The sequence below is a fragment of the Lissotriton vulgaris genome, chromosome 10 (assembly GCF_964263255.1).
Source record: "Lissotriton vulgaris chromosome 10, aLisVul1.2, whole genome shotgun sequence".
In the NCBI taxonomy this organism is placed as follows: Eukaryota; Metazoa; Chordata; class Amphibia; order Caudata; family Salamandridae; genus Lissotriton; species Lissotriton vulgaris.
In genome coordinates, this window is record NC_141698.1 from 58,744,141 (window position 1) to 58,770,254 (window position 26,114).

The 26,114-nt window shown below is 44.1% G+C and overlaps 1 protein-coding gene across 1 annotated transcript in view; it reads left to right on the plus strand.

Annotated features, from left to right (window-relative positions):
- LOC147684616 (uncharacterized) overlaps window positions 1-26,114 on the plus strand; it is a 153,026-nt gene that overhangs the window by 37,163 nt on the left and 89,749 nt on the right. Inside the window, exons 2-3 of the mRNA XM_086939720.1 lie at window positions 6,299-7,456; window positions 15,479-20,884. Coding sequence (XP_086795846.1) covers window positions 6,299-7,456; window positions 15,479-20,884 — 6,564 coding nt within the window. The remainder of the gene's footprint in view (window positions 1-6,298; window positions 7,457-15,478; window positions 20,885-26,114) is intronic.

Sequence of the window (26,114 nt, forward strand, 5' to 3'; positions counted from 1 at the left end):
AGCAAATGTGTCAAGATAAGAACAAGATTTGCCGTTCTGTTTGAGAAAGGTGCACTCAGGGAAGAATACAAGGAGATGTAGTGTGAAAAGGCTTTGCTACTTGGGAGAGACGAACTGATGCTGGACAGCCTAAAGCAAATAAAAAGCCAGAAAATGTGAGTTACAAAACCAATGGTTAGCAGCAGGTGGAATGCATTCTTATGGAAGCTTTCTGAATGTCTCCAAGATGTCTTTAACAAACCAGACAGCGGAACTGTTTGGTAGGCTTCGACCTAAAAATTAGAGCGAATCAATGTAAGTTATGGCCTATTTCTAAAAAAAAAAGACACAAAAGTGTACCTACAGACATGTCTTTGCATTGTGAAGATTTACGGCTTTCAGGATTTTCCAAAATGTTACAGACGTATGTCTGAAAATGTCACTCCTAACAAACTTTTATGAATTCAATTTTTTCATGAGAAAATAACATGATCATAAGTTAAAATCCTGGCTTGTCCACTCACTCTTTCATCCTTCTATGGCCAGTAGAATGCGTACCATGGAGTTAACCAACAATAAACATTATTATTTCTGTACCAAAAGACCCTATGGTGAACATGCGCTTTACAAATACACGGTATGTTATGTTTCCAAATGTGAACATCTGCCCTCCCTGTAAATAGTTGTTCTACTCTTGCCCTTGCCAGGAGTAATCTTTCAACCTTTTCTAGTGTGTGAAGAGATTGGAGAATAGTTGGGGAATACCCTTCAAGATGCAAGTTAGTGGGAGTGTACAAACTCGCAGGAAATTCCAACCCTGGAACTTCTCTTTCCCACCTACTTCAGCCCCTTTTCGTCAAATTACAGAAATGTGAGAAAATCAGAGCCTTTCAAGAATTCCAACCCTGACATAATATGAGTGGAATCAGCGTGATTGTTATCAGAGCACTGATATAATGAGAACACTGCCATAATGTGTCACCTCACTGCATGGTACCAAAAGGGACAAGTGGATTTTTATTACAGGACATGTAGATTTCTACAGCATTGCATCCCTGGGGCAGTTATTTGATAGAATTTCACGCCACTGAATGAATTGTAATGATTTTTCCTATATGCCACCTCGGTGGTGGAGGTCTCCACCTATGTGTGAATAGTTATCACCGATAACTTTACACTTGTAAATCCTGTTGCAGGAGGCTCCGCCCCTGACTTGAGGGGGTGGAGACATGTAGGTCTACATCTAGTTGCAAAGTTACCCTCTGAAGTAGTGCACAGCAAAAATAGTGTCGATTTACACCTACGTGCAGGAGCAGGTTTACACGTGAGTAATTTGACACATGTAAATTTACCTCTGTGAAACAGACCCATAATTCTTTTTTGCATTTTGAAGCAACCTGTCTTATACCAAGTGCAGCCTATCATATGATATGTGTAATACTTTTTTAAACCAATGACTTAAAATTCATAGTGCTTTCTGTCACAGGCTGTGACCTCAAATTACCATAAATACATGTCACTATTCCCCAGTGCATCAACCAAGATTCAAATCAGTGACTCTGCGGTTACACAAGCAGATATCTGAAGTGATCACATTAACCGACTGAGCTTTCCTATCACAACAATATATTTCTCACAGATTAGTTTACCTTGTATTTGTTTACTTAAGTTGCGTTCATTATCTTTTCTATGGAGTTAACTGTAGGCGAAAGGTCCAAAAATAGTTAAGGGAACATTTTGTTACATGTCTGTCTCTTCCCCCACCCTCACTGTTCCCTCCTGCTTTGCACTCAGGATCACAGTTCCCTTACTTTTTTATGACCTTCGACCACTGGCCATACGACACAACATCAGGAACCATCATGACATACCACACCATGCAAAAGGCAACCGTACAACATATCATAACATGCCTTGCAACATGCAATTCATTTGCCACTTCAGTTCCCTTGGTCTGAGGTTTTAGGCATTAACTACCCCAAAGGTAAAGACATTGGGAGTATATTTGAACCTGCATTTACCTACCATATCCTAAGTGACTGGTGTAGTAATATACTGTACATTCAAATTTAAGATTGACAGCAATAGCTTCTTCTTACCAGGTATGTATGTATGTATGTATAGGCATTTATATAGCGCACTACTTACCCGTAGGGTCCCAAGGCGCTTCGACCGCTGCGAAACCCTTCCTGGCATCCCTGAGAGATGGTCCCTTAATGGGTATCTCCAGGGTGAGACCAGGCATCCCCGGCGGTCTGGTGGGGCCGTTAGTGAAGATGAGGCAAGCTAATGCCCAGAGTTGCCGAGTGTGATCGCTGATCAGAGTGGGCACCGAGGCGAGAGAATTATCGAGTCCGCTGACCCTGGTCCAGAAACCTGCCGCGCCGGGAATCGAACCCTGGTCCCGGGCCGTCCTCTGCTCTCGGGTCTGCTGCCTCTAACCAGTGAGCCACACTACTTCACCCACAGGTACAGGTACAGATGGGTCTCCACTAATTAGAAATAACATTCCAATAGTATGCTAACACACTGTACATAAGAGGCCTGGGATAAATGTAAATTATGCTAGCTTAACTTACTCAATGTCAGGAATTTAGTCCTACGCTTGTTATATGAAAGTATGCCACTTTGTGTGATTACGTGCCCTTTGCGGTCAAAATTTTGCCTGAACGGTGTAGTTTACACAGATACATTGGACCAACTGAATACGAGCGTCAGTTTGCGCGGCTTTGTTCAAGTTTAAATTTTTGCTCGTGTTAAAAATTGATCCAAGGATACATTTTGCATTGAAATATAGCACAAAATGATGGATTTGCATTTCTCATAATTACCTATAATTTCACATAATTTGCATGGTTACGCAAAAGCCAATTACGCAAATTTCGCACACCCTACGTAAGAGAAACCATCAAGCCTGCCTCATAACACTGAGCCAACTCTTTAAATTGCAAAAAGTACAACCTAGGATGGGTTGAGTCCTCTCTACACTGTGAAAATAGCCACTCCTCCCAACACCGCCTCGTCAGTGGTAATAAGCGCAATATAAAGACTGACACCGCTCATTCCATAAAGATATTCCCCTTTTTGCCTATCCTGTTCTTTTGTAGTGTTTCTTCAGTTTGACACCTTTCTATTTCACCTGTTTCTTCCTCCTTTTTTCTCTCTTGTCGCCATCGTACGCCCTATGCCTCCCAATTCCTGCTCATCCCAATCCATCGTTTTTTTGCCCACTGTGCTATCTCAGATTAGACCCAGCCATATGCAAATCAGCCTTGATCCTGCTCCAATAGGGACAGTGCAGCCCGAACTGCCAAGCCAGGTCCTCTCTGACACGGAACACAACCATCCCAAGATGGGTTTGGGCCTAGTTGGGGCTCTTCAGCCCTGTGCAGCTTGGTTCAGTGGTACATTTCTACGGCATAATAAGAGACCCAGAAATTCACTCAAGCATCTACAGCTATCCTGGGAAAGAGTGGGTAGTGGCCTCTTCCAGACCGATGCTTATATTACTGAGCAGCCCAGGTGAAAAGTCTGTATTATTTGTAACAAAATAGTAGAGTTTTCTTAATATCTTCTGCTCCTCTGAGACACTACACTCTTTTTAGATTTTAGACCCTCAGTATTTTAAAGAGACAAAAATTCAAGTTACTACCGTGGTTTTCACGTTTGGTCCGATATACATACATTTTTTGAAATATCTCTTGCACGTGCAGCTATTATGTGATTGTTCACGTCGACCTACCTAACATTTTCTGCAATACATTTTCCCACCACTAGCAGAAGAGACAGACAGGGAAAATTCAAGATTTCTTTGAAGTGTGCAAAATAAACACCTTTAAGACAATTAAGAAGAAACTAGCAAAGCATAATGTGTCTTTTTAAAAGAAATGTTTACAATTAAGAGACCACTTATTCACATATTCAGTAGTCACAGAGAAAAGATCTGTCAATGGTCTGCTCAAATGAATTTCTTCTTACAACAGAATTTCCCAACTATTTTGGCTTGTATAAACAGTAGCGGCTACTACCAAATGGGGGCGGTGGGAAACAAAATAATAAAAATGTAAAAAGCACTTACCTACACCAGGGACCGCCAGCCGCGTCCTCTTCTTCCTCTATTCTCCTTACGCAGGAAGCACACAGCCTCCCAGAATCCTTAACCAATCACAACGCTGCCTTACAGCAGTGTTGTGGTTGGTCTGAACGCCGTGGTTCGGCGTTAAGACGAGGGCTGGCAGGCTGTGCATGTTCTCCACGCAGGCTGCAATACAGCCAGCGTGGAGAACATGGAGAGTGCGCATGATGCTTTGGCCAGCCCAAGACGGCTGACCAAACCATCATGCGCACTTTAGGTGCTGCCACCACAGAAAACAAAATGATAATAATGAACGTTCTTATAATTTTATTTTTTGTATTCAGCTTTCAGCTGAAGCCAGTGGGGCGACGCTCCTCCGCCTTAGCGGAGGAGCCACCACTGTGTATAAAGCTTCATTGAAGACACACCTGATGATCTAACATGAAATTACCCAACTGGATAAGAACTCATAGCTATCCCATATAAAACTTTAAATAAATATATAAAACAAATACTCAATTAAGAGCACGAGAGCAGTGTCGGCAGTGTGTTACGGGCTGATGTTTGGTGGGTCGCCAAAGTAGTAGCAATGAATAAAGATGCCTGTAAATTCTGTATTTATCTTGTTACACTTGCTGGAGTTGAAAATGTCAGGCTATGTCTTTTGCTACTTATCTTTCACATGGGGACTGATGTTTACAAACTCCTTTCACTTTGCGGTAAGAGAAAGAAAAGTAAAGAGAATTATGTGACCATCCTGCTGGGGTGCAGAGTGTGAAAGGAAAGGCTGTAGGATGTCATTTTTTTCGTAACACACAACAAAATTAAAAAACCTGTAAATTAACTGCACACATTCTGCAGTTAGGAAAGCAAAAATGAAGCACATTTGTTTGCAATTTTGAAGTGTGGTGGAAACAAAGATTTTAATAGGATCAGAACAAATCAAGACACTTTCCTTGGTGATGCACAAACAATAAATATTCACTGAAAGCCGAATTCCACACATTATCATTTGTGTACAATATAGTTTTATCAGTAAAAGTGTATGTCTTTGCAAATCCAGTAGCCATTTCAATACAAAATGTGCTGTCTGTAAATGACAATGTGATACCACTTGATGCATTAGTTACATTAAAAAATTGCCCACCTCGTGTCCATGAATGCTAGGTGGGTAGTGAAAGTTTCTCGTACTAAAAAGTGGGTTGTGGTTCTAAAATATTTGGGAAGCACTGCTCTAGAGCACAATATTTGATTTCTATGTCGCCCCTGTCAGAATTTCAAAATGGGAGTCGTCGCATGCTAGACTAAGCTACAGAGATTATACACAGTATTCATATGGTCACACTTTGTCCTGAATACAGTCACAGATTTAGACACTATTTTCTTTGGAATAACTACTAACTCCGTGATACTAAATGTTGTTACTATTGCCAGGAACTTGATTGACTGAAACTGGAAAAATAAGAACTCTCACAGTTTCTAGGACTGGTGGAGACAGTTCATTGAGGCTCAAACTCATGAAAACAATATTGCTACAGCTGAAGCAGTCTGGAAAATATGTATAGATATGAGATTCCTTTAATGCGTTTGTGATTTCGTGAGCTAATAAGCTAATATTTAGGTTTTCTAATGTCATTAGATTTTGAAATGTTATTAGATATTTATCTTGCAGCATTTTCATTGACTTAATATACATTTGAAAGAACTTTTTTTAATCACATAAATGGATTATAATAAAAACAAGATGGCCGCTCATTCATCTGCATGGAAAGACCACCTGGATTTCCCCGTGTTTGTTCTGGTATGCATCTTTGCAGCTGCTTTCAAGTTAGACAATTCTGGAACCTGCTTTCAGCACCTCTGAAACATTACCTTGGTGCTGAAAGTCTCACCAGTAATCCCATGGACCACAGGCCGGTTCATCACGGTCATCAAACGATAGTGAACCCCTACTTCTTCAAGTCTAAGAATCCTACGTTGGCTTCTGATGAGAACCAGAATCAATTGTAAAATGATTTCCCTATGTTGCAAGTACCTTGTAGTACCTCCTCCATCTATGTAACAAAAATCTCCCTCATGATGCCAACAGCCTGCTCTCTCCATCTATTCATCCAGAATTGTTGAGTCTTGTAGATCTAGGTTTTGCTGTTGGGGACCTAAACCTAGGAAAACATTCAATCTCATCACTTAACTCATTGCTGAGTCTCAGAAAAACTCACATTTTGATGTGGTCTCATCCCCAAGACTTGGGTTCCTGTGACACTTCATCTCAAGACTTTCGTTCCTCTGACCCTTCATTCCAATACTTACGTTCCTCTGACCTTTCTTCTACTGACTTGCCTTCCTCTGACCCTTCATCTCAAGACTTACGTTCCTCTGACCCTTCATCTCAAGACGTACGTTCCTCTGACCCTTCATCTCAAGACTTACGTTCCTCTGACACTTCATCTCAAGACGTACGTTCCTCTGACCCTTCATCCCAATACTTACGTTCCTCTGACCTTTCCTCTACAGACTTGCGTTCCTCTGACCCTTCATCTCAAGACTTACGTTCCTCTGACCCTTCATCTCAAGACTTACGTTCCTCTGACACTTCATCTCAAGACGTACGTTCCTCTGACCCTTCATCCCGTTCCTTTGACCTTTCCTCTACAGACTTGCGTTCCTCTGACCCTTCATCTCAAGACTTACGTTCCTCTGACCCTTCATCTCAAGACTTACGTTCCTCTGATCCTTCATCTCAAGACTTACGTTCCTCTGACCCTTCATCCCAAGACTTGCGTTCCTCTGACCCTTCATCTCAAGACTTAGGTTCCTCGGACCCTTCATCCCAAGACTTACGTTCCTCTGACCCTTCATCCCAAGACTTGCGTTCCTCTGACCCTTCATCCCAAGACTTGCGTACCTCTGACCCTTCTTCTCAAGACTTACGTTCCTCTGACCCTTCATCCCAAGACTTGCGTACCTCTGACCCTTCTTCCCAAGATTTGCGTTCCTCTGACCCTTCATCTCAAGACTTGCGTTCCTCTGACCCTTCATCTCAAGACTTGCGTTCCTCTGACCCTACATCTCAAGACTTGCGTTCCTCTGACCCTTCATCTCAAGACTTGCGTTCCTCTGACCCTTCATCTCAAGACTTGCGTTCCTCTGACCCTTCATCTCAAGACTTGCGTACCTCTGAACCTTCATCTCAAGACTTGCGTACCTCTGACCCTTCATCCCAAAACTTACGTTCCTCTGACCCTTCATCTCAAGACTTTCGTTCCTATGACCCTTCATCTCAAGACTTTCGTTCCTATGACCCTTCATCTCAAGATTTACGTTCCTCTGACCCTTCATCTCAAGACTTGCGTACCTCTGACCCTTCATCCCAAGACTTGCGTTCCTCTGACCCTTCATCATGTTTGCATCACATTTGATTAAGTCGTAAGATTGAATGAAGGATTTGAATGAATGAATGAATGATTAAGGGGCTCCACGTTTGTGGAAGTTCTGACCTGCTGGTACACAGGACCTCTTTGCCTGTAGAAATGGTATACAGTATCCTAAGTGCATTGATCCGCTTTCTCCTTTACATCTTTATCATGAGGTCACATTGTCACTCCTTCATTACCTCTCCTACCTTATTCTCTCTGGGACTCGCTGCTGTGTGCAATACATGTATTTTATATCCTTCAAACCAATTTCCCAAATCTTTCCTACAGATATCAGTGGCTCTCCCCATAGCCTATATCTAGATGAAGTCGCCCGGCAAGCACGCAACACAGTTTTAAGACATTCTTCACCCAAAAATCAGTCTGTCTCAACGAAGCACCCATCATTGCGGTCTCCATCACTCTCCATCACTCGCCAGATGTCTCTCTCGCATGATGGCGAAGGATCCGCCTGCTCCGCTCAATCAATCCCGATTCTGAGCGCACAAATTGGCTACTTTCGATGCTGGTCCAGCCAAATCATCTCAGTGCATATGTTTCCAGGGCACGTTCTCAGTAATTGCTTTCAATGAAGTAAAACACCATTTGTTCCACTCGCTGCCTCCAACCTCCAGCTTCAGTTTAAAAATGCATCTTAAATCCTGCCGTGTGGCCTGCTATGTGCTGCGCTTCGGCTTGCTCCTGGGTCCAATTGTCACCTACATTATTTAATTCTCTATAAAAATGAGGGCAGTCTGCAAGAACACTCTTTGGCTGCAGTGCCTAATACTGCAACACTCTACCAATATGGCTCCCGGCCTCCGCCACCTCCAGACATGCTTCTGGGACATAGACTGACCTCCCGGGATAGTCAATTTCGGAAACAAAGTTTAGAGTCTTACAGGCACATGCATCAAGGTAGGATTTGTGAGTGCTTAATTGCGATAATTAAGGAATCGCAATTAAGGACTTGCAAAAGCCTATGCATGTAGGAATCGCTTTAAAAATAGCGATTCCTACACATTCCTTATTTGCGACTTGCAAATTGCGAGTCACAAATAAGGAATGGCTTCCCATTCATTCCTAGGGGCCTACAGGCCCATAGGAATGAATGGAAAATTGCATGCGCAATTTGCGAGTACCAATAGGTCCTCGCAAATTGCGCATGCAATTTCAGGGTGCAAGGGTGTCAAAGGACACCCTGTTGCACCCCTAAAATTGATCTGAGCACATATGTTGCGCACACACATGCCCTAAGGGCATGTGTGTGCGCAACATGAAACTTTGAAATATGTGCAAAAGTGCATTTTTTAAAGTTTTTGCAAATTTCAATGAAGTTCAACTTCATGGTAATTTGCGCCCCCTATTAGCGAAATCGCAATTTTTTTTAACATTAATGCATTGCATTTAAGGAATCTCAATTTGAGATTCCTTAAATGCAATTGCAATTTAAGCAATCGCAATTTAGAGATTACTTAAATTGCGATTTTTGCATTTGGGATGATGCATCCCAAATGCAAAAATACCGGTCGCAAAGGGGCAGATTCTGAGAATCTGCCAGTTTGCGACCGGTTTATCTTTTGATGCATGTGCCTGTTAGACCTATGAGTGACCGTTTTGTTTGCATGTTTCCTCTTTGTTGTCTCATACCCGTTTATCCAATTTCACTTAACTAGGAAAGCGATCTCTCTCCCACGTTTCGACTAAGACGAACTGAACTCTCTTTGAAGTGTATTCCCCATTTCTGGTCCTTAGAATTTACTTTACTTTTCTGCCACAAAATATCTAATACTTAACCAGTGTTATTGTTCATGCTATCTCATTTGAAGTTTAAGAACCCCTAAAAATATCCATGGTATATTTATCGGAGGACTTTTCCGTTCCCATCTCATGGACGTTTAAAGATGGTCTGTTTCGCGAAACATGTACACAGTTCAGCAATACGTGAACAACCTACTTAGAGCCTTAGTAATATTCCGTTTTTTACAGCTAACTCAGTTTTCAGCGCTTGGATTCGTTGCTCTTGTTTTGAAGATCATGCAATGTAGTATTGTTTTAAATGTAGGTAGCCGCAGGAGACCGCTCTATCAAAAATTTACCAACACATAACTTTGGTGTCTTCCATTTCAATACTTTTGATTTTTATTAAGGGTCTGTGGAGCTGCGGAGTCCTATAAATGACTGGACCCAGAGACAGAATATTACCAGTTCCAAAGTCAGACTTTTTTATTTACTATTATGGACCATACTTTCCTGAATACCTCGCTGAAAAGTCATATCACATGTGTTTGCAGCATGCAGATGAATCAGAAGCAACAAGCAACTACCTATGCACACCTTAGTAGCAACTATATCAGTAGCAACACACAACTACCTATGAACACCTTAGTAGCAACTATATCAGTAACAACAAGCAACTGCCTATGCACACCTTAGTAGCAACTATATCAGTAGCAACAAGCAACGACCTATGCACACCTTGGTCACAACTATATCAGTAGCAACAAGCTACTACTTATGCACACCTTAGTCACAAATATATTAGTAGCAACAAGCAACGACCTATGCATACATTAGTCACAACTATATCAGTAGCAACAAGCAACTATCTATGAACACCTTAGTAGCAACTATATCAGTAGCAACAAGCAACTATCTATGAACACCTTAGTTGCTTGTTGCTACTGATATAGCTGCTACTAAGGTGTTCATAGATAGTTGCTTGTTGCTACTGATATAGTTGCTACTAAGGTGTGCATAGGTAGTTGCTTGTTGCTACTGATATAGTTGCTACTACCTATGAACACCTTAGTAGCAGCTATATCAGTAGCAACAAGCAACTACCTATGAACACCTTAGTAGCAGCTATATCAGTAGCAACAAGCAACTACCTATGCACACCTTCGTAGCAACTATATCAGTAGCAACAAGCAACTACCTATGCACACCTTCGTAGCAACTATATCAGTAGCAACAAGCAACTACCTATGCACACCTTAGTAGCAGCTATATCAGTAGCAACAAGCAACTACCTATGCACACCTTCGTAGCAACTATATCAGCACTACACTAAGTCGGCACCTTCTGGTTCTCTGGGAGGTAAAATGTTGGACCAGAACCATGTCTTGCATTGATCCTTTGATATTACTCTGAGGCTCAGTGATGTCAGTCAGAAACATCTTAGCAATCTCAACCTTGTTCAGTTAAATGCCTCCTGGGTGTGCCAACACGAAAAAACTAGGCGTAAGGTACTGAACTCAGTTAAACCCTGAATGGTCTGCCTGTGTATTCCTAGCATCACATCGCAAAATGAGCGTAGTGGAAATCTACTCATGGCAAAGTCCTAACCAGAAGATGGACAGGTCTTCGATTGCGGTACATGCTGAATGAACCTCAAGACATTTTGCAGTGATTTTGACTGCCAAAGCCGGGATTTCAGAAGCAAATTCCATATCATTGTTCATGTAGGTGTCTTAATGAGGTATTGGGAACAAAATAAAGGAATTCTATGGTGAAGAGGAACAAATTATGTAGCAGAAATTACTAAATAGTGTGCCATGAAAAGGCAAGTTATGCAGCACAGTGCACGAATAAAAGCAAATTAGGGTGCACATTTGGGGGCGTTATGATCAAGCCACATTAACATTTTAACACCCTTGACTACAAAAGAGATCTCAGTGCTAAGCAGTATATGCATTTAATAATTTCTTTGCTTGGAAGCACGGATTCACCATCCTATTAACACTGTCCTATCTCCTAGAATAAAACAGATGGCAACGTTCTGCAGTCAGCATAAAACAACCCTTCTTGTATACACCTCTTGTAATATAAGTAGGACTCGCGGTTTTATGGTATTTATTTTTTTAACATTTCCATCTGTATTCATCCATATTTATTTTTTGCCCACTTTATCTGTATTTAGCCATATTTATTTTGTGTTTTGTGGATAAATGAAGTTATAAAACTGTGCATTTTCATATTTTTATAACTGATAGACGTGCACTCATACTTTAAGGTCTGTCATGTTTAACTATTTAAGCTGCCAAATATTACAAACAATACATCCACTGATAAATATTAGCATTGTACCGCAAATGTATGTTGACATATGCTGCTATTTAAAGAAATTGCATCCTGTTTTTTAATTTCCCATGATGTCCAACTGCTCAGCTATTGGCCAATAATTCATGAAAAACAGCACAGAGAGTCACTCAAAAGAAGCCCAATTTTCTGTATTTATCCACTGTTAATAATAAATACAGACAGAAAACACATTGTTTTTCTGTCTATATTTATCTGTAAAAATCTGTAAAGATGGAAAACTGGGAACCTTAAATTTAAGATATACTGCATTTATTTGGGCCATCATTTATGGTCAAAAACTAGTCTTCGGTTTTGGATTTTTCCCTATTTCACACTAGTAAGCTTCTCTTTCCAGTAAGAAACAGCTTTGCGGAACAGTATTTGCCATCTCATATATCTTGAGTATGCTTTTCAAAAGCCTGAGTGTCCTCTTGAATTAAATGCCGCTTTGAGAGCGGCATCTGAGATGTACACATGAATTTGTATGAATAATGAAACAAAATATTTTCACACTAAGGTTTGAATCATTATTTTCACTCAGTTTGAATTAGATGTAATTGTTTAGAGGCAAATCTCTAAAAAATAATGTGCTACTCAGCATAGAAACCAAAGTTGTTGTGATATTTGCGAGAGAGAGCAGCGAAGACCCATAGTTACTAAATCTGACTTGCTGCTGTTCTCTTCCTCTGTGCTGGTGCCTAGTGTCAAGCACACCACTGTAGAACACACAGTGCAAAGGTGTGTGTGTGATAGCTATCTTTGGTTTTTGTACTGGACGGACATCCTTCCAACACTAAATCCTATAACAGGATACATTTTTTTTATCATTTCACACATTGGACTCCAGGGGCCGTATTATACAAAGTGCCCTCGTGCGCAACAGGCATTTGCGCGCACCCTGGGGCACGTTGGTATTCCAGAAGATGTCGCCGACACTTGTGTGGCCCCTTCTGTAGTACAGATAGCGTGGTGCACATACAACGCCAGCGACATCATCAGAGGGTTTTCCCTCATTTGCATGGGGGCGTGGCCCCTTGCAAATGAGGTAATCTCTTTGCCCCTGTGCCCGCGCTGTATTACAGATGCGGGCGCCGAGGCAAAGAAGCTGTCAGGAGGTGCACTGAAAGTGCCGCACTTAAAAGGCGGCGCACTGTCAGTGTGCCCCGTGATGGCAGCCTTCTGAAGGGAGTGAAAGGGTCCTAAGGCCCCAATGGGCATCCAGTTTCAGGAAGGCGCAGTCGCTCACTGCACCCACCTGCAAGGGGATCTCTCACCCCTCCTAAAGGTGCAGGCGGGTTGTTGCCTGCACAGTAAAACACTGAGCCGCTGCTTCAAAGCTGCCCCGTATTTCACTTGATTGCGCTATCCCCAAGGTATCACGACTTCGCGTCTGCCCTGGGGGAAGCGCATTCAATATATACGGTGCATTCTCCTTGTTTGTGTAGGGCGTACCTTTTGAAAGGTGCACCTGGCGCAAACAATGCAAATGCGCCGCAACGTGTAACGCAACCCCTGATTTACTATTCTTTGACTCGAGGCACCGCTGAACCAAAGTTACTGTGCTGCCTTATTTAAAGGGAAACAGAAAAAAGTGCCCTATCTGCTAAGATATGGTGCATTATTTCTCCACCCCCCCCCACTCTGGCGCACTGCTGGCTGCCAAGCACCAACGCACACACACCCGTGGAAAATAGTGCAAGGGTGTGTGCGTTCTCTGAGGCATAGGTTATACACTAAAAGGGATCCCTCCGGTACAAAGACTATGCTTTGCGGCTTTTCCCACTTTGTATGTGTGCTGTGCGATGCAGCACATGGAAATCAAAGCATTTCTCCTCGTTATGACTGCCTCGAGGAGGTGTACAATTTTACAGAAAATTCCTGTCTAGCAATGTTTGTAGATAGGGATTTGTGTCAAAGCCCATGGTTGGCTGCATGCATTGGATGCACGGCCCATGGAACGCCTCCTTGATGCACAGTAATGCACAGCAGCGCATAGCACAGCTTTTCGTTACTTTGGGATACTATTGATCACAAATCCTGATCTGAGTTGAATAGTAAATCCCATCCTAACATTTGCGCCGGCACAAAGCGTTAGTATAACTGCACCTGGATGTGTGCTGTACAGTGCAGCAAACGCACAGCGAGTGAGAGGTTTGGAGAAATAAAACATTTCTCTGACTTTACATCTCCCTCAAATAAGCATTATTTTTTTTTTTACAGAAAGCCAGGTTTGATAATCTTTGTAGTTCTGGGTTTGCACCAAAAACCATGGGTGATAGCGTTGGACCACCCAAGAACAACCCTCTGACGCACAGTTGCACAAAACAGCTCAAAGCCCTATCTGTGCGACTTTAGGGCAACTTTCCAGAGCATTAAAAGTTTTGCACTTGACAGTAAATCCTTTATCAAGACTTTCTGCCACTTTGCACAACTTTACCGTGGCACAAAGTTTTGATAAATCCGTCCCTTTGTTTTATGTTGTCTGCTGCAGACGAGCCAATTGGGGACATTTGCACAATGACGCTAAATTGTCACCTCCTGTAAATGTCTGAAAATGCCTATCAACCGCTGAGAGGGGAAACCCGCTAAGTTGTGAAAAGTGTCAACCGCGCCCACGGCGGGTGCAGCTGCCATTTTACTAGTGGCTCCTCGGTCCAGGCGTGGCTTTCCTGTTGCGTCTGAGCCAAGATCACGTTTTTAAGTTGACTTAATATGCTGAAAAGATGCCCAGACTCGGAGGTCAGAGAGGAAAGAACTTACGGCCACATGCATCATTGTTGCCGTTTGCGATTTCTTAATTGTGAAAATTAAGGAATCGCAATTAAGAAATCGCAAACGGCTATGCACCTAGAAATCGCAATTTTTTTTGCGATTTCTCAAAATTCCTTAATTGCGATTCACAATTTGCGAATCGCAATTAAGGAATCCCTTCCCATTGATTCCTATGGGCCTGGAGGCCCATAGGAATGAATGGGAAGTCATTTTCAATTTGCGATTCCCAATTTGCGAATCGCAAATTGAAAATGCAATTTCAAGGGTGCAGGGGGGGTCCAAAGGACCCCCCTGCACCCCTGAAATATAACTTTAAGTGCATTTTTCTCACACACACATATGCCCCAAGGGCATGTGTGTGTTTAAAATGAAACTTTCAAAAATGCACTTTTGTGCATTTTTGAAAGTTTTCGCAAATTACCATGAAGGTCAACTTCATGGTAATTTACCTCTCCCTATTTGCGAATTCGCAAATTAAAGATGTTCAATCGCAATTTTAGAAATCGTAACATGATTGCGATTTCTAAATTTGCGAAAAACATGATGCATCCCAATTTTGTCAATTGCATTCGCAAACGGCCGAAAATTGCGATTCGCACCGTTTGCAAATGCAATTGACAATGATGCATGTGCCCGTTTCTTTGCCCATGAAACCATGTGAGACTTTAAATGGGTGCTCTGCGTAAACCCCACGAGGAGGTCCTTGGCCCACATTTTAAGTAAAATTCAGACGCCATATTCAGTATCAGGAGCGCAGACAAGACATGTCTTTCCCATCCGCCTTCCTTGGGGTATGTCAGTGGTCCGGACCTGTGAAATATTTTCTACCTCAAAATCGCAGAAGCATAAGAAAATGATGTCGCGTCCAATATTTTTTAAGGTATATGTGAGCCAGGGAAGTCTAGAAATGTAATAAGAAAAATGCTGTGTTTCACTTGGGCAATTTATTATGGCTCTGTTACTGTATGTATAAATATGTATATTGCGTATGTGTGCACGTGCGTCTGTGCGAAAGGAAATAGTGCACATCTATGAGGAAAAAAATGTGTATTGTGCGTGTGTGTGAGAGAGATTGCTTGTGTGGGAGAGAGAAAAAGAAATTGAATGCACATATGTGAGTGCAGTGGACCCCCCTAATGTTTGTGTTTTTGTTTAGCCCTAGGCTCGGACACTGCCAAGGCCCAGGGACCCATGGGAGGTGGCATGGACCCGCTGAGGGGTGCTGGCAACCTAGTCAACAAGTCAGACAGCAAAGCAGTGACCTCTGATGACGTGGCTCCTGTCAAAACCACCAGCGTGCCACCGAGGCTTTCAAAGCAAAGACGGACAGTACCATTCCCGCCATCTTCTGCAAGCATGCATGGCGGCCACGTGGTCACCACGGCCCCCCATCCCCATGTAAAGCACCTAAGCAAGTCGGTGCGAAAATCTCTGCGGGCCCCCCCTGGGTCTTCCCCCACAGGCATGGGGCGGCCTGTGAGAGTTGTCCAGAAGCCTGCCCCTGGCCCTCCGTGGAGAGAGAGAACAGGGTCACTGCCAGGGGCTTTACCCCCGGAATACTCGGAATGGAGCAAAATGGCGCCTGCCCAAACTAGGGCACCCAAAGATCTAGCCAAACAGCCGGGTAGAGGTCTCTCTGCAGCCAGAAAACCATTGGGAGAGCAGACGCAGACGGAGAAGGAAGGATGCAATCAGCCAGACTGCGCAGGCTCGCCGTCCATCCCTCGACATCCGAGCAGGAGACCAGCATCCTTTACCCGTGCTCCAGTTTCCATGGTTACCGGGAGTCAGAGGCAGGAGCCTGACAGCGCCGAACAAACACATCGGTCTGGACCGGAGTGGAACGTGCAGCGCGTCCCTGGAGGTGGGGTTACAGACCCTGGCAGCGCTTCCCGCCCGGAGGAGGCTAATGGTAGAAAGGGCACGGGCGGCCCACAGTCCCTGCCCCACGCTGGGCCAGGTAGTGCCAGTCAGGCTGACATCCACCTTGAGCCCCCAGGACTCTCCATCTCTGCCCCCTCCTCCCTCCTCTCCTCAGCAGATAGTCTGCCACGTTCCACAGATGCACGTGAATTCGTTCAGCCAGTTGGCATGGCAACCGGTGCCTCGAAGTCGGAGACCTTGGCTCAGGAGAAGGCGAAAACAACTTACTCTTCCAGGGGGCTTCGAGAGCAGAAAGCAGAACTGCAAGCCACAAAGCTGGTAAACTCAAGGGCCATGCGAAGTAAAGCGGGGCTGACTGCAGGAGCCCCCCCAGTGGGGCCCTTTCAGGGTGTGTCCTTCAGGGGAGGTGTGGAGCCCAAAACATCACCCATATCCAAGCCCTTCCAAGCATCTGTCCATCCAACCCGCACAAGGGTGGAGCGCCTGCCAGTCAGAAACCATGGCTCAAGGACTCCTTCCTCCACCTCTGGACCAACATCTGGCTGTGCTTCAAATGGGGGCGTACAAGGTGCTGTCAACATCGAGGAACCACCTGGGGCCCCCAGATGTCCTACTCCAACGGGCATCTCCCGCAAGCCCTTCGGAAGGCTACACCTGCTTCGCAAAGCAACCTTCCTGGAGCCCACATTGGCCAGTGATCATGGCCGCTCTCTCTCATTAGAAGCAACAAGTCTGGAAGGACTGTCTGTACTAGAGCCTATCACACCAGTCGACCGGCCTCCACCGAAACAAACTCTACCCGCTAAGCAACTTCCACCAGAACTGTCTACCCTAACACAACACTCATCCCCAGGTATGCCGGTAGATAATGTTCAGCGTCAACAAAAAACACAAGCAGAGCATTCTCAACCAGAACTAGCACCAGCCAATCAACCACCTCAAGCCGTAACCATGCCAACTAACAAAGCAACTCCAGAACTAGCCACAGCAGCACAACAAAAAACAACTGTACTGAAAACACCAGGTGGGCATTTCCCACCAGAATCAAGCACATTACTAAAAGGAATTCCACCAGTGTTTGCCACACAAATAAATCAGTATCTACCAGAACTAACCACACCAGCAAAGCAGATCCCACCAGCATTAACCACAGTGCCAAACCATCATGTGAAAAAGCTAACGCCAGTAAACCATTACATACCGGATGTTGCAACTCATTCAAACAAGTTGCCACCTGCAGAAAACATACAAGCAAACAATTCTGTACAGGATATGCCAAGGCCAGCATACCACTCTCCAGCCATGCTCACACCAGCAAACCATGCTCCGAGTGGCCTTACCACACCCGCAAACTATAACCTGCTAAAGTTAACTATGGCTGCACAACAGTTACTGCCTGAGCAAAGCACAAAAGCAAGCTATTCTATACAAGGTCTAACTACAGAAGAAAACTATTCTAAAACAGAAGTAGCCAACCATGAAAAGTATTCTCAAACAGGACAAGAGGGAACAATCATTTATTCTCCACCAGAAATAAGCAAATCATCAGTCCAATCACTACTGGAAATGCCTTTCTCAGAAAACCATTCACGAGCAGAACTGCCACTAGGAAACTTCAATCTACCAGAAGCAATCACACCCAAAAATCATTCTTTCCCAAAGATAACATCGCCAGCAGACCTGTCACCACTAGACCAAACCCTGTCTACAGGTTATTCTAAACCAAAACTAAGCACACGGGAAAAGAAAAAAACAACAGAAGAAACCACACAAACGAACACTTTTCTACCAGAGCTACGAATACCAGAAGACCAACATCCACCCACATTCAATAAACTAACAAAGCAACCACATGCAGAATTAAGCACACAATACATACAGGAAGGAACCTCATTAGAAAAGCTTTCTGTCCCAAACCTAACTAAACAAGTTGCCCACCATTCAGAGGCAGCCACATCAGTGAACCAACCTGTGCCTAATTTAGTAACCTCTCTAACTCAACAATCATCTAAAAGAACACCACAAACAAACTGGATGTCATCAAATCTCACCCTCCTGAATTCACAAGAGAAGACTACAGATGTGCCCAATTCTCAACCAGAATTAGCCACAGTAAAGAGGTATCTCCCAACAGAGAACAACTTGACATCAACACAATCACAAGTAAAGCATGCTATATTTACAAGTCAGTCTCGTCATGAACAAAAAGGCACAACAATGCAGTATCCACCAAAATCACCTACACCAAAAAATAATATACTACTTAAACAAACATCACAAGATGACTATTTTCTTGGAGAAATAAGCACACCAGTCGTTCACTTTACAGCAAACAAAAGCAGATCAGTCATGCACGTGTCACCAGAATTAGGCAGACCATCAGGTCAGTCTCCTCAGGCACCAACCACATCAGCAGAGTACATCCTAAAGGAACTAACCACACCAGCAGGTGGTACAACATCTGTATTAACCCCACCAATTGATCATACCACATCAGAACTAACCCTACAAACAGGTCCCACTGTTTCTGAACGAAGGACACCAGTAGGTCACCCAAGAGGTCACATCCCTTCAGAACAAACCACAAAAAGAGAGCACAACATAACTAACCTAATAACACCAAGCCACACTACCACATCAGAACAAATAACCTTGAATCTCACCACATCCAAATTAAATACACCAGCAGTCTATGCCAACCCGAAGGTAACTGTAGCAGAATTTAGCAACACATCAAACCTAATACCAACAACAGGTCGCACCACAACAGAATCAGCCACACAAAGGGGTCAAACCGCTTCACGACTAACCACACCTGGTGGCACCACATCAGAACTAACCACACTTACAAGTCACCATACAATAAAATTAGTGACAGTTAAAGGTCAGTCCACATCAAAACTAACTACCCCACGAGTTAACACAACATCTGAACTATCTACAACAGGAAGTCGTACTACATCAGAACTAACTGAACAAACAGGTCACACCCAAGCAGAACTAGTTACAGCAGGAGGTCGCATCACTTCAGAAGTAACTACATCTGAAGACAACATCACACATGGACTATCCATACAAACAGACCACAACACATCAGAACTCACAGCACAAGGAGGTGTCGCCACATCAGAATTAACCACACCAGCAGGTCAGACCACGCCAAAACTAACCATACCTACAGTAGACATAACATCCAAACTAACCACATCGAGAGAAGACCACACCTCAAACTTGACCACGCCAACAGACCACACTATATCAGTACTAATCGCACTAAAAGGTCATACCGCATTGGGACTGACAACCACAGCTGGTTACATCACACCAGAACTAGGCACACCATCACCAAGTCCTATCCTACTTGACCTAACCAGCATTGCAGGCCATATCACTATCAAACCAACAGTTGCAAAAGATGACTCTTCATTAGAACTAGCCTCACCTAACAGCACCCCAGAACATAACTCAACAGCAGATTCCACCACAGCAGAATTAATAGCACAAGGAGACCGCACTGTACCAAATGTCACTTCCTCCAAAGTTCCTTCTCCATCTAGTGTGGCTAGCACACATAGTGCAGCTACTGAAAATGAAACCTCATTTTTAACATCCGAAAGAGAATACGATGGTGCAACTCAATGGACACTCCCTCAGCAGACTTACCAGACTAATGGAAACCGCAGTGTGTCAGTCCATGTCACTGAAACACCAGAAATACCCAGGTCAAGGCACAATCCTTCAACCGGTATGGAAGAGGGCACCCAACCACCGGATATTAATACCTCATGGCATGCCCCTTCAACCCGCCCTTCAGTAGGCACACAGATACCAGAAGAACCCGGCTCCTGGCACGAATCACCTGGTATTAGGGGAGGCCCCAATATATCAGAGGAGCCCTTCTCTGGGCAGGAGTCTTCACCAGGTCCTACGGGAGGCCCACGTGTATCAGAAGAGCCCAACCCTTGGCAGGAGCCTTTTTCAGGGCATCCTGGAGGATCCACTGTTACAGAGAAGCCAAACTCTTGGAAGGAGTCATCTACAAGACACACTGGAAGCCCCAGAGGACCAGAAGGCCCAACCTCTTGGCGAAACTACTCTTCAGGTCATATGAATGGCCCTTCTGAACAACCGTCTTTATCAGAAGAACCCAACTTTTGGCAGAACTTCTCAACTAGTCCTACACAAGACACTAAAGTTCTAGACCGAGCCAGCTTGGGGTCCACTCCCACAACTGGTCCCACAGGAGATGCAGAAATAACTACACAACGCGGCTCGATGTTGGCCACCATGTCTGGCTCAATAAGAGACATCAAACCACAGGAAAAACAAAGATCGTGGCACTCGCCTTTGACTGGTGCACCATCAACACCAGATAGCCATGCTCAAGAAGACCTGGAGGTGTTAAGTATCACTGTGACTGGAAGGGTTATCAAACCTTTGCGTGCCGACACTTCCTCATCGCCCATGCCGTCTGGAAGATACCCTACCGTAATACCCAGAAGCAGCATCAGCATCCAAACAACCCTGGTCCACCAGCAATCCCATGCAACGTCATCGGTGATGGTACATCCCACGCACAGGACAGGCCTGAGCACATCCCAGCATGCCACATCCAGAGGCGTGCCGGAGCGGAGCGGAAGGATTTTCATTGTGGACGATCAGCCTCCAATAGTGAAAGGTAAGTTGTTTCCATCACGATTGAAGTCCGTGCTAAGGACCCTTGTCCATTGGGATTTATATTGTTTGCAGCTTCCGGTATATGTTACCTGTCAAAGTCACAATGCTTGCGTAAACACCCACAGACATTTGCTTTGACTCACTATTAAGACCCACCTCCTCAATCACTTTCCTGAAAATAAGGTATTGGTAATTAATGCCAGATTTCACCAATACCTGTTGGTTATTCCACATATTGTTCTAGTGTAATTTACCTAGGCTAAATCCTCCATGATGACCTTTCTTCTAACCTTTCAGCACTCCGGATCCTTCTTCCAGAGGGAGGGTGGCTTTGTGCTGCTTTACAGCTACCACAATATGTTAAAGTCAGACCCCAACAGCTATATATAAGCATTCTCCAAACATACACTGTGGACTCCAGTGTCCAGATGTTCTGCCTGGTGAGGGACGTCTTTTCTCAAGACCCATTGAATCCGAAGACCTTACGGAGCAGGCCCTCCCTCTGACCCAAGATCAGCTCTAACTCAATAATTTCTGGTCAAGCCAGGGCAGGTGTCTCCCCTGGAGCCTTTGGAAGAGGGATAATGTTCAACATTTTTCTGCTATCGCTCAGCACCACTCATCCACCACCATCTTTTGCCCAAAGGTTGACCAAATGTGTTCTATAAAAAGCATCCACAACCTTTTAGTAGGTTGTATAGTAGTTTTCTGCAGGGGCACAAAGCTTTTTGCCTTTAGATCAGTGGTTTAATTCTCACGAGGTAAGATTTAATAATAATAAAACATTAGGATATATTATCCCTTGTAGCTCTATCTGGGGTTTTTAGGGATTTTCGCCCTCCTCGCTAGCGGCGACTGCAGCGCCAGTGCAGGGAGTCCCAAGCAACATGATTTTTTTCCAATTTGGGTACTCCCTTCTCCTTGCAAAACACCCCTTTGTCGTCATTTGACGCCATGATACCCCATTTGTGATGATGGTATATGGCAGATGCCTCTTGTACCTTGATGTAGCACCAGCCCCGGGTGGCTGCCCTAGTGAGGGGTACACGGCCTATCTCTGCCTCTGGGAGATACTGGTCGTTCTAAGAGACTGGGGATGTGTTTGAGCAGACTTCTTACACCATGTGAATCAGTGTCTGTGAGTCTGACTCACCTGGGGGCTCAGGAGGACAGGAGCAGGTGATTGGGAGGTGTAGTGGGACCAGGCCCAGCACATGCATCAGGAGAGGAAGGGGGCAGGCCTTCTTGTACAGCATGGGTACTCGCAAACATTTGCCTGGGGGCCTCAAAGTATGGTCTGTGGTGTGACCAAGGGTCGCACTGATGCCAGCGGGGGGAGGCCGCAGGAGCTCTGGGTGGATGTGTAAGGAGGCCTAAATTGTTTTTAAATAAACAGGCAAGCATTTATTTGCAGGTCAACTGAAGGTAAGTGGTGCAGGACACCACCCTTGCTACTTCAAAACTTCATTTAACTTGCAAATAAATACTTGCCCCTTTATTTAACATTTTTTCTGAATATTAGTGCTCAGCAAGTAAACGGCAGCCCTTGCTACTGTTGACCAGGGGGGCTCCATGAATGAAATGAAATGAAATTTGATTTGTAGAGCGCATGGCTGCCCGAAAGCGTCCCAGCGCTTGCTTAGGGAACCCGTCCTGGTATTCCCCTGCGAGATAACCCATTACTGGGCATCCCCAAGGTGAAAGCCAGGCATCCCGCTGCGAGGGGCCGTTGTGGAGATTAAGCAAGCTATTGCCCAGAGTTACAGAGTGGGACTCCATGATTGGAATAGGCACCGAGGCGAGAATTGTCAGGTCCGGGGAAATTTGAGCCCAAGACCCGCCGAGGCAGGGAATTGAACCCTGGTCCGGGCCAGACCTCTGCATCAGGGTCTGCCGCTCCAACCACTTGAGCCACACTTCTCCACAGAAAAGGTCAAGAGGGCCGCAAGTGGCCCCCGGGCCGCACTTTGAGTATCACTGCTGTACAGGGTAGCATGGATAGTGTTTGGAAACAACAAGCAATCCAGAGCAGGTGAACAGCACCATTCCTTGATTTTGGTGACACTCTTTAGGTACCAGTTATGTACGGTCCCACCGGAGGCCTCCATCAGGACAGTCCCAGCACTGATCTTGCCACAGATTGGCATCTGATGCAGTATAATACACCTGTTGATGCGCACAGGTGGTGCCTTTGGCAGTTTTCTGTCCTGGGCAGCTGAGGGAGATGCTGCTTAAGACTGTTTTTTAGGGTATGTGTTTTAAGGCACGTCCTTAATCACATTAGCCACGCCCCTTTGAGAGACCCCCCAGTTTTTTCATCCCGCTTACAGCGCTGGTAGTAGCAGTCTTTTTCTGTGTGCGAGAGAAGCTTGCACCTATGTTACCTGCTGTTGCGGTTTCTAGGGCGCCTGCGTGCAACACTGCCAATGCTGTCACCTATCACTGTAAACGCAAAGGATTTTATTTTCCTGGCTGTACTTTGTGTCTTACACCTACACAAGAAGTGCTAAACTAATTGCAATTGACAACAGAAGCATCTGTTGGAGTCCACCCTGCCTTTTCCCTGCTGCATGCAGATACAGTGATAAATATGCAACACAGAGGACAAACTGCTGCCAGGTTCAGACTAGGACAAGAACAGGGCCTGGCAGCCAATAACACCTCCCACATTATCTTTTGAAACATTTCTCAATACACTGCTTCGGTGGTGTGTGGGTGGTTTAATGTTTTGGATACTTTGTGGCAAGAGGTGCATTTTAAGCTTCATTGGGCTGGTAACATGCACAGCTGATTGGTATTTTATTGTGTTTTTTAGGGATTATCTGGATAATCCAGTAGGGAAATGTTGCTGTAAATTGGGCCGCTATTTACAAAAGTGCGCGTAGGTGCACACACGATGCCACACAGTTTACCGCTGCACGTGTAGGCCTTTACAGCCAGGACTGGCCTTGGGCATGGGTGAGCTGGGCCAAGGCCCAGGGCGCCTACATTTTAGGGTGGCTTCCTGTGAGGAGACCTTGTTTTTAAATTTCAGGTCGACAGTGCCTGTTCATTTTCTTTATAAGTCAATTTTCATGCTCTTCGTTATTCTCCCTGGAGTTCCCTTTCTCACCTACCCTCTCTTTCTCACCTACGCCCCCTCTCACTTCCAATTTACCACCTGAATAGGTGTTTCAGGCGAAGGAGGAAATTTGCATTCAGGGTCCAGTCAATACTGAGGTAGTCTGTTACATAAACCTGGGGGGTGCCCTTTCATCTCTGCAGCTCTAAGGCTAATAAAATGACTATCAAAAATCATTATATGTCAAACAAATGGAATTTGTTTGGACAGCCAACTAATTAGTTTTGGCAAGCTAAATTTAAAAAACTTAATGAACTCATATATTTTTGTTCTTAACCATCAGAGCTATTTATTTTTTTCTTTTGTTCTTTATAGTGTATTCAAGTGTATCTCAATTGCATACAAAAATGCACATTATAAAACCACAAATATATACAGTCAAATTCACATTGAATTACACACAACATAAACACAGCTTCTGGTCAATCTTGGCCTATCCCGACCACATCTTTTGAAACAATAATATTTGGTGATTATAATGATCCTTCCAAAGAGTTTGTAATTCACAGAGAGGTAGCCTGGGGAAACAGCAAGTAGCTTATTTTAGTGCCTAATTATACACTTCCCCACCATGAAAGATTGATAAAATTCATCCTTAATTGGCTCCTAAAAACAATAGAAGGTCGACAAGTTTCGCCCTTTATTGCTTTAAAGGCTTCATCGGGACTGACGGTTGATAGGTGACCAAGTAGTTCTCTGCACAATGCTACAAGACTTACAGGCAATGTTGTTAGTTTTCAACTGTTGTTATACTTTAATAATAAACACACCTCCACGTCGACCTGCTATTATTTGGAGGAACTTATTAAGCCCATAAGGATGAATATCGAAAATCTGTCATGGAGGGGACGAGCTTAAATGGGCACTACTTGTTGTTTCCCCTAATTAGTTGGTTGTCCAAACAAATGCAATTTTTTTGACATATATTGATTTTTGATAATTTTGTTTTCTGCGCCTTCCTTTTTCTATGGTCACTACTGAGGTAATCAGCCAAGACCTGACCTGTAAACACAAAGCTCTCCCCACTAAATTCAGCAGCAAAGAGGAACATAAGGGATCTTCTGATAAAGTTAGAGTTTCCAAGTAGAACAGCAGCAATTGATATTTTACTAAAGAATGCAAGTATGATATTTGTAAAAGCACAGTTTTCCTCAGGAGGGTGTCCTGGCACTAAGCAAACAATGTGTACAGCACGCAATGGTGTCAGACAACAGCACAAGCTTTACTCATTCCAACAGAAAGCATAGAACAGAAGCAGCATTGTTATGTGTCTTAGTCAGTGCTTAATTTGAGCCTGAGGTTTCTGGGCTGGTACTTTGTCAACACCTGCACTTAAGATAGTCTACCACATGGTGGCGTTGTTTGTCTAAATTAGAGATTAACACGACAACAGCTGTTTATTAATTCAATATACTTTAAAAATGACTAATATCCAGGGCCACTGGAATTATGCAAGTGTGCAGCTGCGGTGATATTTACAAAATTATAAATTTTAATAATCTGCAGATTTTAACAACAAAAAATGTGTTTCTAGCTCAAATGGTTCAAAAGTTACTAAAAATACAGTGACAAGTGTTGCAGCTCGCTGGAAGGTCCTGTGCAAAACTGCACTGGTCACCTTTCTGTGTTACCAAGTTTAAAAAAGACAAAATTATGAAGTATACTATTACGAAATGTGCCTCATTATGCTGCATAATTTGCCTTTTCTTGCTGCATAATTTATTCAAACCTGCCGCATATTTGGCAATCTCCTGCCGCATAATTCCAGTGGCCCTGATAATATCTGCTGCCCAAGCCATTCTTATAGCTTTGGGTGCCTGGAATATAGTCTGAATTGTCACACTTGTAGGAGTGTGATGGTTATTAATTGCGTTGGTACTTTCACTGGCATGGCTGGGAGGGGCAATGAGTGGGGCAAGCTTCAGGGGCGTCCTGACGACGGTCCTGGCACTTGTTTTTTATACAAATTAATCACTGGTATTAGTGATGGCTATTGTATATTGTTTACAGAAGGCAGAAGTATACAAGTGGATGTGGGGACTATGGGAGGGGGATTGGGTTAGGAGGGGCTCTACATTTGCTTTTGCCCAGGGCGCGAACTGTGCCGAGC